The following is a 16192-nucleotide window of genomic DNA, read 5'->3' on the forward strand; positions in this document are numbered from 1 at the left end:
ATTTACTTATTAAAAAAAGGCTAAAAATAAAAGAAAAATTTGAAAAAAAGGAAAATGTTATATTTTATATGTTAAAGGTTAAAAAAATAAATAAATTGAAAAAGGATATAGGTATACATTATAAATAAACAACTGAATAAAAGGAAAAAAATTATTTTATAATTTTACATATATACATATATATAATTTTATTATTTACATATATATATATATATATATATATATATATATATATATATATATATACATATATATATATATATATATATATATATATATATATATATATATATATATATCTATATACATATATATCTATATATATATATATATATATATATATCTATAGATATATATATGTAGGCAAAAGCCAAAAAGCTGTTTTTTTTTTCTTCTTTGCACTCGTTATTATATTCCTAATGAAAATGACATTTGAAGGTAACTTTCAGTCTGACTCTGAAATGTCCAAAAAGAGCCCAAAAGTACGTATTTAAGAACCATTTATGTCTTTAAGATCGGCTTAAGAGTATGCTCTGTATTTTGTCGGGACAAAAAACACTTCTCACTCAACATAAACAGCTGGCACAGGCCTGGGCAGGGCATGTCGCCGCGGTATGTCGGTTATCTCAGGATTTCTGCATTTGGCACTGACTACAGAGCACAAAGAGCATACTCACGATGGAGTACATCGTTTGAAATGGCTACACCTACTACTACAACACGAAGGCAATCACCACAGCATCATCACGCTGGGTGTGCAACTTCACACACATGTGAAAAGCAAAAACATTTGTAATAGCCGTCATTAAAGTGTACTGAATTAAGATGAAATACACCCTTGTTGACCTGAACAGGGTCAATCCTTTATTTTAAGAAGCAGAAATAAGTAGTATAACTCGTCTCGGCTCCTTAATGTGTGTAACCAATCACAGTGCACCTGTATGAGGGCGAGAAGGTAAATAATCTACTGAACATAATACCCTGTGGTGAGACACTTAGACTGGCGTTGTGCCATGTGTGTCTAAGCTTGCTAAAGTATTTTATATTTATATATATAAATGTATAAAAAAACACTGAAAAGGGTTTGGGGAACTCTTTTTACTTTTATTAGTCAGTTAGTTTGACTTTTATTGAGTCAATGATTTGGTTTGGAGAAGGTAAAGTGCATCAAAAAATTCTTCAGTTAAATTAGAAAAGCAGTATTAATTTTTTTAATGGTAATAATATTCACACAGCTCTAGAATAAAAAAAAATTCTAAAAGAAAAGAATCTATATCACTGACTTTTTAAATAAAAAATATACATACATATTTTTTGATTATATATTTATTCTAAAATAAATAAATAAATAAATACAAGTAACTAACTAACTAACAAATAATATATAAATAAGTAAATGAATTCATTAATTATTGACACACTCTAAATCATGATACAGATATAAGATTAAATAATATAATAGAAATGTAACACAATATAAAACAATACATTAACAATAAATTAAAAAATAAATCTTATTCAAAGCAAAAAAAGTTTCAATAAATATAAATAAATTACTGAATGAATAAATATATATAAAAATAATAAATAATATAAAACAATATAATATAATACAAAATAAAATAAATAGTAAAATAAAAACAAGGCAAAAATTGTTGTTGTTTTTTTGGTAATTTCCTAAGAAATGGTAATCTCAAAATAAGAAATAATAAGAAATTGGACTAGATTCTAAATATTGTCCTTTACTCAGTAAACACTACAAATTCTTCTGATAATTTTTAAAAATGTCATTAATTTGTTATTTATTATTTTAAAATTATTTTTTGTTATTTTTTATTTAGTCATTCATGTCATTATTTTTTTTTACTTATCATTTTACATCACATATTATATTGTATTGCATTGTATTTATATAATTTAAAATATTTATTTATTATTTATTTCAAATTTTAACTCTTTTTTTTATTATATTATATTATATTATATTATATTATATTATATTATATTATATTATATTATATTATATTATATTATATTATATTATATTATATTAGGTGGAATGATTTTTTTCTGTTTATTTATTTGTTTATTTTTTATTTAAACCTTTTTTTCATTCATTCACTGCAATACACATGATTTTCAATCAATTTTATGCTCAGTAGGAAAAATGAGTCAAGGACATGAGCCTGATTTAAATGATAATAAAATCAGTAAACTGGTCATTTAAACCCGGGCTGAGTATTAAATGTTAAACCCATGCTTACTGGAGGTGATGAGGTCGACTCTGGTGCAGTCTGTCAGCTCTGTGCTGATGGGGCAGGAGTAGATGGCTCCGGTCTCGTTCACCTTCAGCTGTGATAAAGCTTTCTCTTTGGGTGCTCCTGCCAGGAGTCTGCACATAAATAAGTACAGAAACCTTCATTTGGTGCTTTTCATTTCTGAAATGTTCTCAGTCTGTCTGTTCATTCACATCTGAGATTCGCTTCCGAAATGATATCCAGATAAAAACAAACAAACAAACAAAAAATATATAAACACATCATGTTCATTCTTGAAAAAAGTATTTTTTAAATAAAAAAAATTGTAGTTATTATTAAATTGTAGGTCACATGATAATGTCATGCAGTATGTCCAGATTCAATTTATACAGTATACATATACTGATCAGTACATACTGTATCAACAGCCAAGCACTACTGAATCGAATGCACTAGGTACTGAATCAAATGTGGTAGGTACTGAATCAAATGCAGTAGATGCTTAATCAAATGTGGTAGGTACTTAATCGAATGCGGCAGGTACTGAATCAAATGTGGTAGGTACTAAATTGAATACAGTAAGCACTGAATCAAATACATTAGGCACTGAACTGAATGCAGTAGGTAGTGAATCAAATGTGGTAGGTACTGAATCAAATACAGTAAGCACCGAATCGAATTCAGTAGGTACTGAATCAAATGTGATAGGTACTGAATCAAATACAGTAAGCACCGAATCGAATGCAGTACATACTGAACTAAATACAGTAGGCACTGAATCAAATGCAGTAGGCAAAGAATCGAATGCGGTAGGTACTGTCACAGTACGTAACTTCTGATGCAGGCATGGTTTCTGTATGGTTCTGCCATTATCTTTGTTGTGCATAATGTCTATTATTAGTATGGGTTTAAGCCTAAGTGCTTTTGGCTAAGATGTGGCTTAAACAAGTGGCTAATTCACATTCCTTAGATATATTAAACCTGTGAAAATCTGGATCCTTTATGGTTAATATTTGGAAAAGGTGATATGATTAATGTAGCAAGGTAAAGACATTGGACTTGAGTGGAAAGCTGTGAGTTCAAATCCCAGAACTATCAAACAGCCTTGTGCTGAACCGTGACAAGCCAATAAAAAAGGAACAGACTAGCAAAAATCCACCTCAAATACCACTCATTTGCATTTACTTGAAGTGCTGCTGCCGTCTACTGTGTGTGTGTGTGTGTGCGTGTGTGTGTGTGATGTGTGTGATGTGTGTGCGTGTGTGTGTGTGATGTGTGTGATGTGTGTTGTGTGTGTTTGTGTGTGCGTGTGTGATGTGTGTGATGTGTGTGCGTGTGTGATGTGTGTGGTGTGTGGTGTGTGTGCATGTGTGATGTGTGTGGTGTGTGTGCGTGTGTGATGTGTGTGGTGTGTGTGATGTGTGTGCGTGTGTGATGTGTGTGGTGTGTGTGATGTGTGTGATGTGTGTGGTGTGTGTGCGTGTGGTGTGTGTGTGATGTGTGTGATGTGTGTGTGTGATGTGTGTGTGTGTGTGATGTGTGTGGTGTGTGTGTGATGTGTGTGGTGTGTGTGTGATGTGTGTGTGTGTGTGATGTGTGTGATGTGTGTGTGCGTGTGTGATGTGTGTGGTGTGTGTGATGTGTGTGCGTGTGTGTGTGTGATGTGTGTGCGTGTGTGATGTGTGTGATGTGTGTGGTGTGTGTGATGTGTGTGATGTCTGTGGTGTGTGTGCGTGTGTGATGTGTGTGGTGTGTGTGCGTGTGTGATGTGTGTGGTGTGTGTGCGTGTGTGTGATGTGTGTGATGTGTGTGGTGTGTGTGCGTGTGTGTGATGTGTGTGATGTGTGTGGTGTGTGTGCGTGTGTGATGTGTGTGATGTGTGTGGTGTGTGTGCGTGTGTGATGTGTGTGGTGTGTGTGCGTGTGTGTGATGTGTGTGATGTGTGTGCGTGTGTGATGTGTGTGGTGTGTGTGCGTGTGTGATGTGTGTGGTGTGTGTGGTGTGTGTGCGTGTGTGATGTGTGTGATGTGTGTGGTGTGTGTGCGTGTGTGATGTGTGTGGTGTGTGTGCGTGTGTGTGATGTGTGTGATGTGTGTGCGTGTGTGATGTGTGTGGTGTGTGTGCGTGTGTGATGTGTGTGGTGTGTGTGCGTGTGTGTGATGTGTGTGGTGTGTGTGTGATGTGTGTGGTGTGTGTGATGTGTGTGGTGTGTGTGCGTGTGTGATGTGTGTGGTGTGTGTGCGTGTGGTGTGTGTGTGATGTGTGTGTGTGTGTGTGTGTGATGTGTGTGGTGTGTGTGTGATTGTGTGTGTGTGTGATGTGTGTGATGTGTGTGTGTGATGTGTGTGTGATGTGTGTGATGTGTGTGTGTGTGATGTGTGTGTGCGTGTGTGATGTGTGTGATGTGTGTGGTGTGTGTGATGTGTGTGATGTGTGTGTGTGATGTGTGTGTGTGTGTGATGTGTGTGATGTGTGTGTGTGATGTGTGTGATGTGTGTGATGTGTGTGTGATGTGTGTGTGTGTGTGTGTGATGTGTGTGATGTGTGTGATGTGTGTGATGTGTGTGTGTGATGTGTGTGTGCGTGTGTGATGTGTGTGATGTGTGTGTGTGATGTGTGTGTGTGTGATGTGTGTGATGTGTGTGTGTGTGATGTGTGTGATGTGTGTGGTGTGTGTGCGTGTGGTGTGTGTGTGGTGTGTGTGATGTGTGTGTGATGTGTGTGATGTGTGTGATGTGTGTGATGTGATGTGTGTGTGTGTGTGATGTGTGTGTGTGTGTGATGTGTGTGATGTGTGTGTGGTGTGTGTGCGTGTGTGTGATGTGTGTGATGTGTGTGGTGTGTGTGCGTGTGTGATGTGTGTGGTGTGTGTGATGTGTGTGGTGTGTGTGCGTGTGTGATGTGTGTGGTGTGTGTGCGTGTGGTGTGTGTGATGTGTGTGATGTGTGTGTGTGTGTGATGTGTGTGATGTGTGTGTGTGATGTGTGTGATGTGTGTGATGTGTGTGTGGTGTGTGTGATGTGTGTGATGTGTGTGATGTGTGTGTGTGTGATGTGTGTGATGTGTGTGTGTGGTGTGTGTGATGTGTGTGATGTGTGTGATGTGTGTGTGTGTGATGTGTGTGATGTGTGTGTGTGGTGTGTGTGATGTGTGTGTGATGTGTGTGATGTGTGTGATGTGTGTGTGTGTGTGATGTGTGTGTGTGTGTGATGTGTGTGATGTGTGTGTGTGTGATGTGTGTGTGTGTGTGTGTGTGATGTGTGTGATGTGTGTGCGTGTGTGATGTGTGTGATGTGTGTGGTGTGTGTGCGTGTGTGTGATGTGTGTGATGTGTGTGGTGTGTGTGCGTGTGTGATGTGTGTGGTGTGTGTGATGTGTGTGGTGTGTGATGTGTGTGATGTGTGTGGTGTGTGTGCGTGTGGTGTGTGTGATGTGTGTGATGTGTGTGTGTGTGTGATGTGTGTGTGTGATGTGTGTGATGTGTGTGATGTGTGTGTGATGTGTGTGTGCGTGTGTGATGTGTGTGATGTGTGGTGTGTGTGTGGTGTGTGTGTGATGTGTGTGATGTGTGTGTGTGATGTGTGTGTGTGATGTGTGTGATGTGTGTGTGTGTGATGTGTGTGTGTGTGTGATGTGTGTGTGTGTGATGTGTGTGATGTGTGTGCGTGTGTGATGTGTGTGGTGTGTGTGATGTGTGTGATGTGTGTGTGTGATGTGTGTGATGTGTGTGTGTGATGTGTGTGATGTGTGTGTGTGTGTGATGTGTGTGATGTGTGTGTGTGTGATGTGTGTGATGTGTGTGCGTGTGTGATGTGTGTGGTGTGTGTGTGTGTGGTGTGTGTGTGATGTGTGTGTGCGTGATGTGTGTGGTGTGTGTGCGTGTGTGTGATGTGTGTGGTGTGTGTGCGTGTGTGATGTGTGTGGTGTGTGTGCGTGTGTGATGTGTGTGTGTGTGATGTGTGTGTGTGTGTGTGTGATGTGTGTGGTGTGTGCATGATGTGTGTGGTGTGTGTGTGATGTGTGTGCATGATGTGTGTGTGTGTGTGTGATGTGTGTGATGTGTGTGTGTGATGTGTGTGTGATGTGTGTGTGCGTGTGTGATGTGTGTGATGTGTGTGGTGTGTGTGATGTGTGTGTGATGTGTGTGTGTGTGATGTGTGTGTGATGTGTGTGTGATGTGTGTGTGATGTGTGTGATGTGTGTGTGTGTGTGTGATGTGTGTGATGTGTGTGTGTGTGATGTGTGTGTGCGTGTGTGATGTGTGTGGTGTGTGTGATGTGTGTGTGTGTGTGATGTGTGTGTGTGATGTGTGTGTGTGATGTGTGTGTGTGTGTGATGTGTGTGTGTGTGATGTGTGTGATGTGTGTGATGTGTGTGCGTGTGTGATGTGTGTGATGTGTGTGGTGTGTGTGCGTGTGGTGTGTGTGTGATGTGTGTGTGATGTGTGTGATGTGTGTGTGTGTGATGTGTGTGTGCGTGTGTGATGTGTGTGATGTGTGTGGTGTGTGTGTGATGTGTGTGATGTGTGTGCGTGTGTGTGATGTGTGTGTGATGTGTGTGTGTGTGATGTGTGTGCGTGTGTGATGTGTGTGGTGTGTGTGGTGTGTGTGCGTGTGTGATGTGTGTGATGTGTGTGGTGTGTGTGCGTGTGTGATGTGTGTGTGTGATGTGTGTGTGTGTGATTTGTGTGATGTGTGTGCGTGATGTGTGTGATGTGTGTGTGTGTGTGATGTGTGTGATGTGTGTGTGTGATGTGTGTGATGTGTGTGATGTGTGTGTGTGATGTGTGTGATGTGTGTGTGTGATGTGTGTGTGTGATGTGTGTGATGTGTGTGTGTGATGTGTGTGATGTGTGTGTGTGATGTGTGTGATGTGTGTGATGTGTGTGTGTGATGTGTGTGTGTGTGTGTGATGTGTGTGATGTGTGTGGTGTGATGTGTGTGTGTGATGTGTGTGTGTGTGTGTGTGATGTGTGTGATGTGTGTGTGTGTGATGTGTGTGTGTGATGTGTGTGTGTGTGTGTGATGTGTGTGATGTGTGTGGTGTGATGTGTGTGTGATGTGTGTGATGTGTGTGTGTGATGTGTGTGTGCGCGTGTGTGATGTGTGTGATGTGTGTGTGTGTGATGTGTGTGTGTGATGTGTGTGGTGTGTGTGCGTGTGTGATGTGTGTGGTGTGTGTGATGTGTGTGATGTGTGTGATGTGATGTGTGTGATGTGTGTGATGTGTGTGATGTGTGGTGTGTGTGCGTGTGTGGTGTGTGTGTGATGTGTGTGATGTGTGTGGTGTGTGTGCGTGTGTGATGGGTGTGGTGTGTGTGATGTGTGTGGTGTGTGTGTGTGTGTGATGTGTGTGATGTGTGTGTGTGATGTGTGTGTGTGATGTGTGTGATGTGTGTGATGTGTGTGTGGTGTGTGTGATGTGTGTGTGGTGTGTGTGATGTGTGTGATGTGTGTGGTGTGTGTGCATGTGTGATGTGTGTGTGTGTGATGTGTGTGTGTGTGATGTGTGTGATGTGTGTGTGCGTGTGTGATGTGTGTGTGTGTGATGTGTGTGTGTGTGATGTGTGTGATGTGTGTGGTGTGTGGTGTGTGTGATGTGTGTGGTGTGTGTGTGTGATGTGTGTGATGTGTGTCATGTGTGTGTGTGTGGTGTGTGATGTGTGTGTGATGTGTGTGATGTGTGTGTGTGATGTGTGTGGTGTGTGTGCGTGTGTGGTGTGTGTGGTGTGTGTGTGTGATGTGTGTGTGTGTGATGTGTGTGATGTGTGGGATGTGTGTGTGTGTGATGTGTGTGGTGTGTGTGTGTGTGATGTGTGTGGTGTGTGTGATGTGTGTGGTGTGTGTGTGTGTGATGTGTGTGGTGTGTGTGATGTGTGTGTGTGATGTGTGTGGTGTGTGTGATGTGTGTGATGTGTGTGTGTGTGGTGTGTGTGATGTGTGTGGTGTGTGTGTGTGTGATGTGTGTGTGTGTGGTGTGTGTGCGTGTGTGGTGTGTGTGATGTGTGTGGTGTGTGATGTGTGTGGTGTGTGTGTGTGTGTGTGTGATGTGTGTGATGTGTGGTGTGTGTGATGTGTGTGGTGTGTGGTGTGTGTGATGTGTGTGGTGTGTGTGATGTGTGTGGTGTGTGGTGTGTGTGATGTGTGTGTGTGATGTGTGTGGTGTGTGTGTGTGTGGTGTGTGTGATGTGTGTGGTGTGTGGTGTGTGTGATGTGTGTGGTGTGTGTGATGTGTGTGGTGTGTGTGGTGTGTGATGTGTGTGGTGTGTGGTGTGTGGTGTGTGTGATGTGTGTGATGTGTGTGGTGTGTGGTGTGTGTGATGTGTGTGGTGTGTGTGTGTGTGATGTGTGTGGTGTGTGTGTGTGTGGTGTGTGTGATGTGTGTGGTGTGTGTGTGTGTGATGTGTGTGTGTGTGCGCACATTCAACCACTTTTTCTTACAAACCATAAAATTCATTCTCAATTCAAAATTCAGTTTCAGTTGATCTGATTGCTCTGATCCACATTCACTGGAATTAAAATTCCTGATTTCAGATTCCAGCTCCACTGAACCAGCTCAAACCCTATACCACTCAACATCTCTATCTGTGAGGGAAGACAGAAGACACTAAAGCACGTTTGTCCTCAGAGGAATGGGAGGGGGCGGGCAACCAGAGAGAAAAGACGAGTTCAGGCCTGAGTGAGGAGGAGGAGGTGGAGGAGGTGGAGGAGGTGGAGGGGGTGGTGGTTAAAGCGGATGAAGTGTTTCTGGGATTTTTCAAGACAAAAAAAAAGACAGCCAAGACACTGAATTCTGTCATCCTGCATCCAGTCACTGCCAGCTGCTAAAATATTTATTCTCTGTGTATATTTATCAGTGAAAGAGAAGGAATGTAATAAAGGAATATAATTCATGTGTGGTTTCTCTTTTCATCATTCCCCTACCTTCAATGCCCATCTGCTGCAATGACCACAAAGTATTTGCCCTCAGTCTGTGAAATATCTTAGCGTGAATGATGTCATGAGAGAGTAGCCGTGCTCGATGTGTACCTCAGGGCCATGTAATCTTTACCCAGGTGTTAAAGCCGTGAGTGAAGCGAAGGTCGGCGAGCAGCTCAGGAGGAGTTGGAACATGCTCACCAGGCGTAAAAGTAAACTCTTAAGAGTGAGCGATAAAAAGCCTTTGGCAATGATCCAGTGTTTGATTTAGAAAGAAAAAGAGCAATCAGGATGTTATGGAAAGATTAAGATGCTTCATGTGTACCACCTTCCCTACTGAGCATACAAAACTCATCCCCATTCATAGGATGGAAGCCGATTTTCCTTAAACGTATTCAAAATTAACAAAAATTCAATTTAATTTAATAATAAATTCATCGGTTTTAAAATTCAGCCCAATTCTTAGGAAACATGTTAGATGAAAATGGCTATAGATAATTGAATAGAATTCAATTATAATTAATAACAAACCTTTTCAGTATATTTTCTCTTTCCTACCACTATATTTAAATTCTATTTCAATTAAAAGTTCTATTCTCAGTCCAATTTTGATTCTGTTTTTACGGCACAGTCAAAAAGCATAAAGACTTTATTTGACGTCCTCTCAAATTCTACTATCACGTTTGCTCACTTACTTTGTCTTATTTTTGTAATATTTCTTTCTCGAAGAAACAGTAAAGTTGGAAGATAAAACTCAACAAGTAGATTTGAAAGATGTTAAGTTTGTACCACTTCAGTAAGTGCAGTTATAAAACACGGCCGGATGCTGGAAGAACGTTTCATGGTGCTTTTAGTGAGCGCTGATAAGTTGATAAGTTATGTTGGTTAGGCTGCACTTCATGTACGCACTAGTCTGGAAGCCTGGAGTCAATATTTAAAAAAGATAAGACCTCTTTCACCATGCCAGGAGCTTTAGCTATTTTACTGTGTTTTTCAGGTGATTTTTCCGCAAGTGAGAGCCATGCTTACCATTAGTCACTAACGCTCAGCCTCAGATTAAGCACAGACCCATCTCCCAGTCACATACGCCAGAAGAAGGATGATTTCAGATCGCTTGGCTCAGTCTGACACCCTTCTCCCTGATGCAAATGTTTACATATGTACCTGTTCATCTGTGCTGAGTAGAGAAGATCAGAAAATGAAGGAGGAAGAGCTCCAGAAGTGGACCATTTTCTTTACCAGGAAGCTAAGAAGTACTAACTGACTTCTCAGCAAGAATCAAATGGATCGTTAGGTCTAAAAGTAAAGCAAGGTGGATCTTTTAAGCAATGATTTTAATGCAATAGGTACTGAATCCAATTCAGCATGTACTGATTCAAATGTAGTAGGTACAGAATCAAATGTGGTCAGCACTGAATCGAATGCAGCAGAATCGAATGCAGTAGGTACTGAATCAAATGAAGTAGGTACTGAATCAAATGGAGTAGGTACTGAATTGAATACAGTAAGCAGTAAACCAAACACAGTAGGCACTGAATCGAATGCAGTAGGTACTGAATCAAATGAAGTAGGTACTGAATCAAATGGAGTAGGTACTGAATTGAATACAGTAAGCAGTAAACCAAACACAGTAGGCACTGAATCGAATGCAGTAGGTACTGAATCAAATTACAGTACATACTGAATCAAATTCACTAGGCACTGAATCGAATGCAGTAGGCATTGAATCAAATGCAGTAGGTACTGAATCAAATACAGTACATATTGAATCAAATTCAGCAGGCACTGAATCAAATGCAGTAGGCATTGAATCAAATGCAGTAGGTACTGAATCAAATACAGTACATATTGAATCAAATTCAGTAGGCACTGAATCAAATGCAGTAGGCATTGAATCAAATGCAGTAGGTACTGAATCAAATACAGTACATATTGAATCAAATTCAGTAGGCACCGAATTGAATGCAGAAGGCATTGAATCAAATGCAGTAGGTACTAAATCAAATACAGTACATATTGAATCAAATTCAGTAGGCACTGAATCAAATGCAGTAGGTACTGAATCAAATACATTAGGCACCAAGTTAGAGAGGGGAAAATGAAGGAGGAAGAGCTCCAGAAGCGGACCATTTTCTGTACCAGGAAGCTAAGAAGAACAAACTGACTTCTCAGCAAGAATCGAATGGATCGATAGGTCTAAAAGTAAAGCAAGGTGGATCTATACAGTGCTATCAAAGGTCTGGATTGTGGTTTTAAAAAAAGCAGCATTTCTGAGATGGTGGAAATCTTGTTAGTTTCTAAGCTTCTTCTTAGGAAAAAGCTTCACAGAAAGCGTAACATGATCAATTCTCACATCTGATTGGTCAGAAGGTGTTGATTAATTTTCTCTAACAGCAGCAAGACTTTGACAGTAATTCCAAAAAAATAAAGAGAAATAAATCAAATCTACATGTACCCTTTACATGTACCCAAAGTCCTAAAGAGGACTTTGTACCTTCAGCTACATGTCTTTCTCTTATTAACTTTGAGAAATTAAAAACTAACCCGTGTGTCAGAATGAAATGCAACTACAAACGGTTTAAAGAATCATTTAATCAAAGCAAATCTGAATCAAATCAAACCGCTGGCATTTTTATAGGAAAATAATAGGATTCGAATTCAGGTGTATGGTTGATTCCCAACACTGTCGTGTTTTACCTTCAGCCATGTCTATATTTTAAGAGATTTACCAACAACCAAACCTGAGTGTCCAGTGAGGATCTCCAGCAAAAAAGACTAGAAGAAAGACATTAACATAGGCTTAAGGTGTACTGAGTCTCCAGCAGGAGGTTCAGTAGTCCTGATCAATCGAGTTATAAGTTTTATCTAAAAGCTCAGAGGCTCACACTGAGCCTGAGATATGTGTGGGACTGAATGTCTGGATTACTCCATAAGTGTTTATGAGAGAGAGAGAGAGAGAGAGGAACAAGTCAATCTAAAGCATACAGAATGCCTCATTGTTGCCTTCAGGATTTATCTGTAACACTTTAGTGTCTACATTAACCTACAATTAACAAATTACAATAAAAAAAAATTTGTAAAAATCAAACTTTTTGCTCTGCTTTTTGTTTGCTTGCTAGCTCAGTGGTTAAGGTCTGATTTGAGTTCAAATCCCAGCTCCACCAAACTGTTAGTTCCTTAAGCAAGGTTCTTAACCCTCAATTGTATATAAAATGTAAGTTGCTCTGGATAAGGGTGTCCTATGAAGTTTTTTCTAACCTTATTTTTTTCTGGGGTGCCAATAATTCTGGAGTTTACTGTATAGTAAGCCTGTAGTATAAATACAGTATAACGACCCACATGTTCCTCGAACAGAAAGTCCATCCAATCAGAGTACTTACCCTACACAGGGTCACAAGGAGACCGGAATCTACCCCCTGGGTATTCGGGGCATGAGGCAGGGGACACCGTGGACAGAGTGCCAACCCATCACACACACATTCATGTACACACTATGGACTATATAGATATATCGGTCAGTCTACAGCACATGGTTTTGGACCGAGTACTAAGAGGAAACTGAACCCAGACAAGGCAGGAATCAATCCCCCAACCCCAGGAATGTGAGGCAAACATGATAAGACACTGTGAACAGAAAGTTAATATATTTATGTTTAAAGTGTGCATATTAAATTGTAATAAAATTAATAAAATTAATTAATAAACATCATTGAGACAAGTTCTGTCCCTTTATTTTTTTCTGTCCTGATACACAAAACCTTGCTTATTATCTTGTCGAGAAATCCTGAAGACATTCCAATGTAACAAAACTTCCTGACTCTGACAAAGCACTGACACTGGAGACTCCTTCCATAAACACTAAATAATATACACCTCCTTCTGGAAAACCTTGACCGTATCAGTGATTCCGCATTAATAATAGTATATTGATATCTAAGAATATTACTTTAGTCTCGCAGCCGGCACTGACCTCTGTTTTTAAAAACGAATCATTTTCTGATCAATCAGATTTGAGAATTCAACAGCTCTGATGTAAGAGTATTTTCTTTTAATAGAGTTAAACTGTAACAGTAGGATACATCGTGGTCTTCGGACATACTGGACACAGCATGAGTCTTGAAAACAGGAAACCAAACCAAAACCTGGAGCCAAAACTCCGCGTAATGCTGTAATGCTATGACGAATCGAGCAATGGTTCTGATCTGCTCATCCAAACGCTGTGGATTTATTAAGATGAAGGTCAGGAAACACTGCATCTGTTTGTAAGGAGAACAACAGCTGCACATGAAACAGCTGCATATGGAAGTGTGGGTTCATATAGTGTACTGTAGGAAAGTATGTGTTGAGGTTGTTGTTGTTTTTTTTTAAATGCTTTCCATGGTTAAAGATGTGGAAAGCAGCAGCTGGTAAAGTGCCTCCTGGTGTCTTCTGGGTTCTCCAGGGAGCAAGATTGGGGTGTCAAACACAAATTTAGCCACATCAGCATTTTTGTGAGAGCCAGAAGCGCCACAATGGAAGTCTACATATACAGAATAGCTCAGAAACTAATAAAGTGTATAACTATTGTAAATTTTTGGATTTTTACAGTGATGGATGAAGTAATTAGAATGTCATGGATTGACAACTGAGTCATCTGTGCCCCAGTGTGTAGTGAGTCAGGGTTTCACAGGAGCTGCTGAACCAGTTCTACTCTGCCATCTTTGAGTCTGTCCATCAACCAAATCAGACATCAAGAGACTACAACAGACAGTCAGGACTGCTGAGAGGATTAATGATGTTGCTTTCTGGTTAACGCTCCAGGGCACTGACCACCAGAACAGCCAGCCACAAGAACGTTTTTTATTTCCTGCAGGCTATGTTGTTGTTGTTCTTTCGGCTGCTCCCTATTTGGGGTCGCCACTGTGGCTCATTTGCTTCATATGTTAAGATTTGGCACAGGTTTTTTTTTATGCCGGATGCACTTCCTGACGCAACCCTCCCATTTTACCCGGGCTTGGGACCAGCACTGAGAGCTAACTCTTCATTGGCTGGGTTAGCTCCCTGCCAAGGAATCGGACCTGGGTCACGGAAATGAGAGCGCTGGATCCAGCCTCTGGACCACCAGGAGGCTTTTTTCCTGCAGGCTATATTCAGCCTGAACAATTATAACATTCATAACTATACACTGTCCATCATAACTGACACATCTATACACTGAATTTTCTCCATATAATCCATCTGGTATTTGGCAGACGCTCTTATACAGAGCAACTTACTATTCATCTCATATGGTACAACTGAGGGTTAAGGGTCTTGCTCAGAGGTCCAACAGTGGCAGCACGGTGGACCCGGGATTCAAACTCACAGCCTTCTGATCAGTAACCTTAACCACTAAGCTACCACATCTTCTACCACAGCCCCTGTTAGCACAATATGTGTGAATTTTCTTCTACACTGGAGCTCCATTGCCAAGTCAGATTCCTTGTGTTTGTAAACATACTTGGTAATATAGCTCTTTCTGACTTCTGACAGAACCTGGGGAGCTGGAGAGCTGACTGAGACACACCCAATAGCTCATCAGTATGGGTTAAGCAGCGTGAGATGTGTGGTGAACTGTGAAAAGTTTGTGTAGTTTGTGTAGTTCTACTGTAGGCTGTTTCACTACTATTTTTTCCCAAGCTCACAAAGATTTCTTCAGGCACTTTGATCTAGAACGCACGTGTTAAACACACGACTCTGTCTCTGACACGTGGAGTAGATTAACATAACTGACAACTTAATTTGGGTGATCAGTCAGGAAGCTGAACATGAACAAGACTGAACATCAGATCAACAAATTCATCCACAACAATCTGCAACACTATTTACCAGTTGTTCAACTATTTCACTGGGGAGAAAAAACAACAACACATCTTTCCATCTGATTGGCTGGAATTCTTGGCCGGAGTAACAGAGTTTGGATCTTCCCACGCTCAGACTGTGTTACTGTGCTGCAAATAAATACTCACTGGGACTTTTAAGACCAGTGTATAAATGATATTTGAGAAAAATCCAAGCTTGCTCAGTCTTACACGACCTTCCTTTTTTTGGTATTCCAGATTTATATCTTTACTTTACTTGCTTTAGGTGTGTCAGAAAGAATATGACACAGATTAGTTCAATAATCCATATTCATCTTCTAATAATTTGGCCATGTTTCCTTAGGAGATCCCTCCAAGGACCGGACTGGACTGGAATTTCTCAGGCATCATTTCTGGTCTAAAAAAGCAGTGTGTGTTTATTTGAACTCATAATTTCACTCCTCAAACTTAGTTTTCCATAAATTATAAAGATCTAAGCTTTCAATCAACAACAAATACATATTATTCTGCCATTCTCAAGGAGTAAAGCTAACTGTACAAAGAAACAGCTTTTTAATCCAGCACTGATATTTTTATATTTTTCTAGTATTAACAGCCATCTCAAGTCATTGGAACACAATCAGACAGCCGGAGTGTTTTACACCTGGAATTGTTAAATGCGTCTCCAGTGACCACTTGTGATCGGATTTCATGCATTGTGCACCCACTAGGAGGAAGAGCACATTTGATTTCAGCCAGAAATGTGCCGCTAACCCAATCTAGCTGTGCTGGCTGTTTGAGATGTTTTAATTGTGTTTTACGGATCAACGGATCATAGAAATAATCAGGTGATCATGTGTGGAAGAGGTTATATGTGTCCTAGACCAGCTCTAAAGAGTGATTATATCACTATGTGTAACGGAGGCCATTTACTTTGAAGACAGAAACATTTGTATGGACAAAAATCGAACCGATTATGAAAATATCACCCTTAGTAAGCTGGGTAAAAACAGAAATACTTACAAAACACTACTTCTTAAAGCCCTGAGTTGTTTTTTCTTCTTGAGTTATTAACCAATTGTCTCCTGGTGGTCAGGTGCTCTCATTGCCATGGCCCGGGTCTGATTCCCGGGCAGGGCACTAACCCAGCCACTAAAGATTCCCAAGCCTGGATTAAATGGGAGGGTTGCTGTGCCAA

General features: G+C 40.3%; 1 protein-coding gene across 1 annotated transcript in view; it reads right to left on the bottom strand.

Annotated features, from left to right (window-relative positions):
• The window catches only part of itga3b (integrin, alpha 3b), a 49255-nt gene that overhangs the window by 18038 nt on the left and 15025 nt on the right, over positions 1-16192 (bottom strand). Inside the window, exon 2 of the mRNA XM_058407007.1 lies at positions 2265-2392. Coding sequence (XP_058262990.1) covers positions 2265-2392 — 128 coding nt within the window. The remainder of the gene's footprint in view (positions 1-2264; positions 2393-16192) is intronic.

Source organism: Hemibagrus wyckioides, linkage group LG13, assembly GCF_019097595.1.
Source record: "Hemibagrus wyckioides isolate EC202008001 linkage group LG13, SWU_Hwy_1.0, whole genome shotgun sequence".
NCBI classification, from domain to species: domain Eukaryota; kingdom Metazoa; phylum Chordata; class Actinopteri; order Siluriformes; family Bagridae; genus Hemibagrus; species Hemibagrus wyckioides.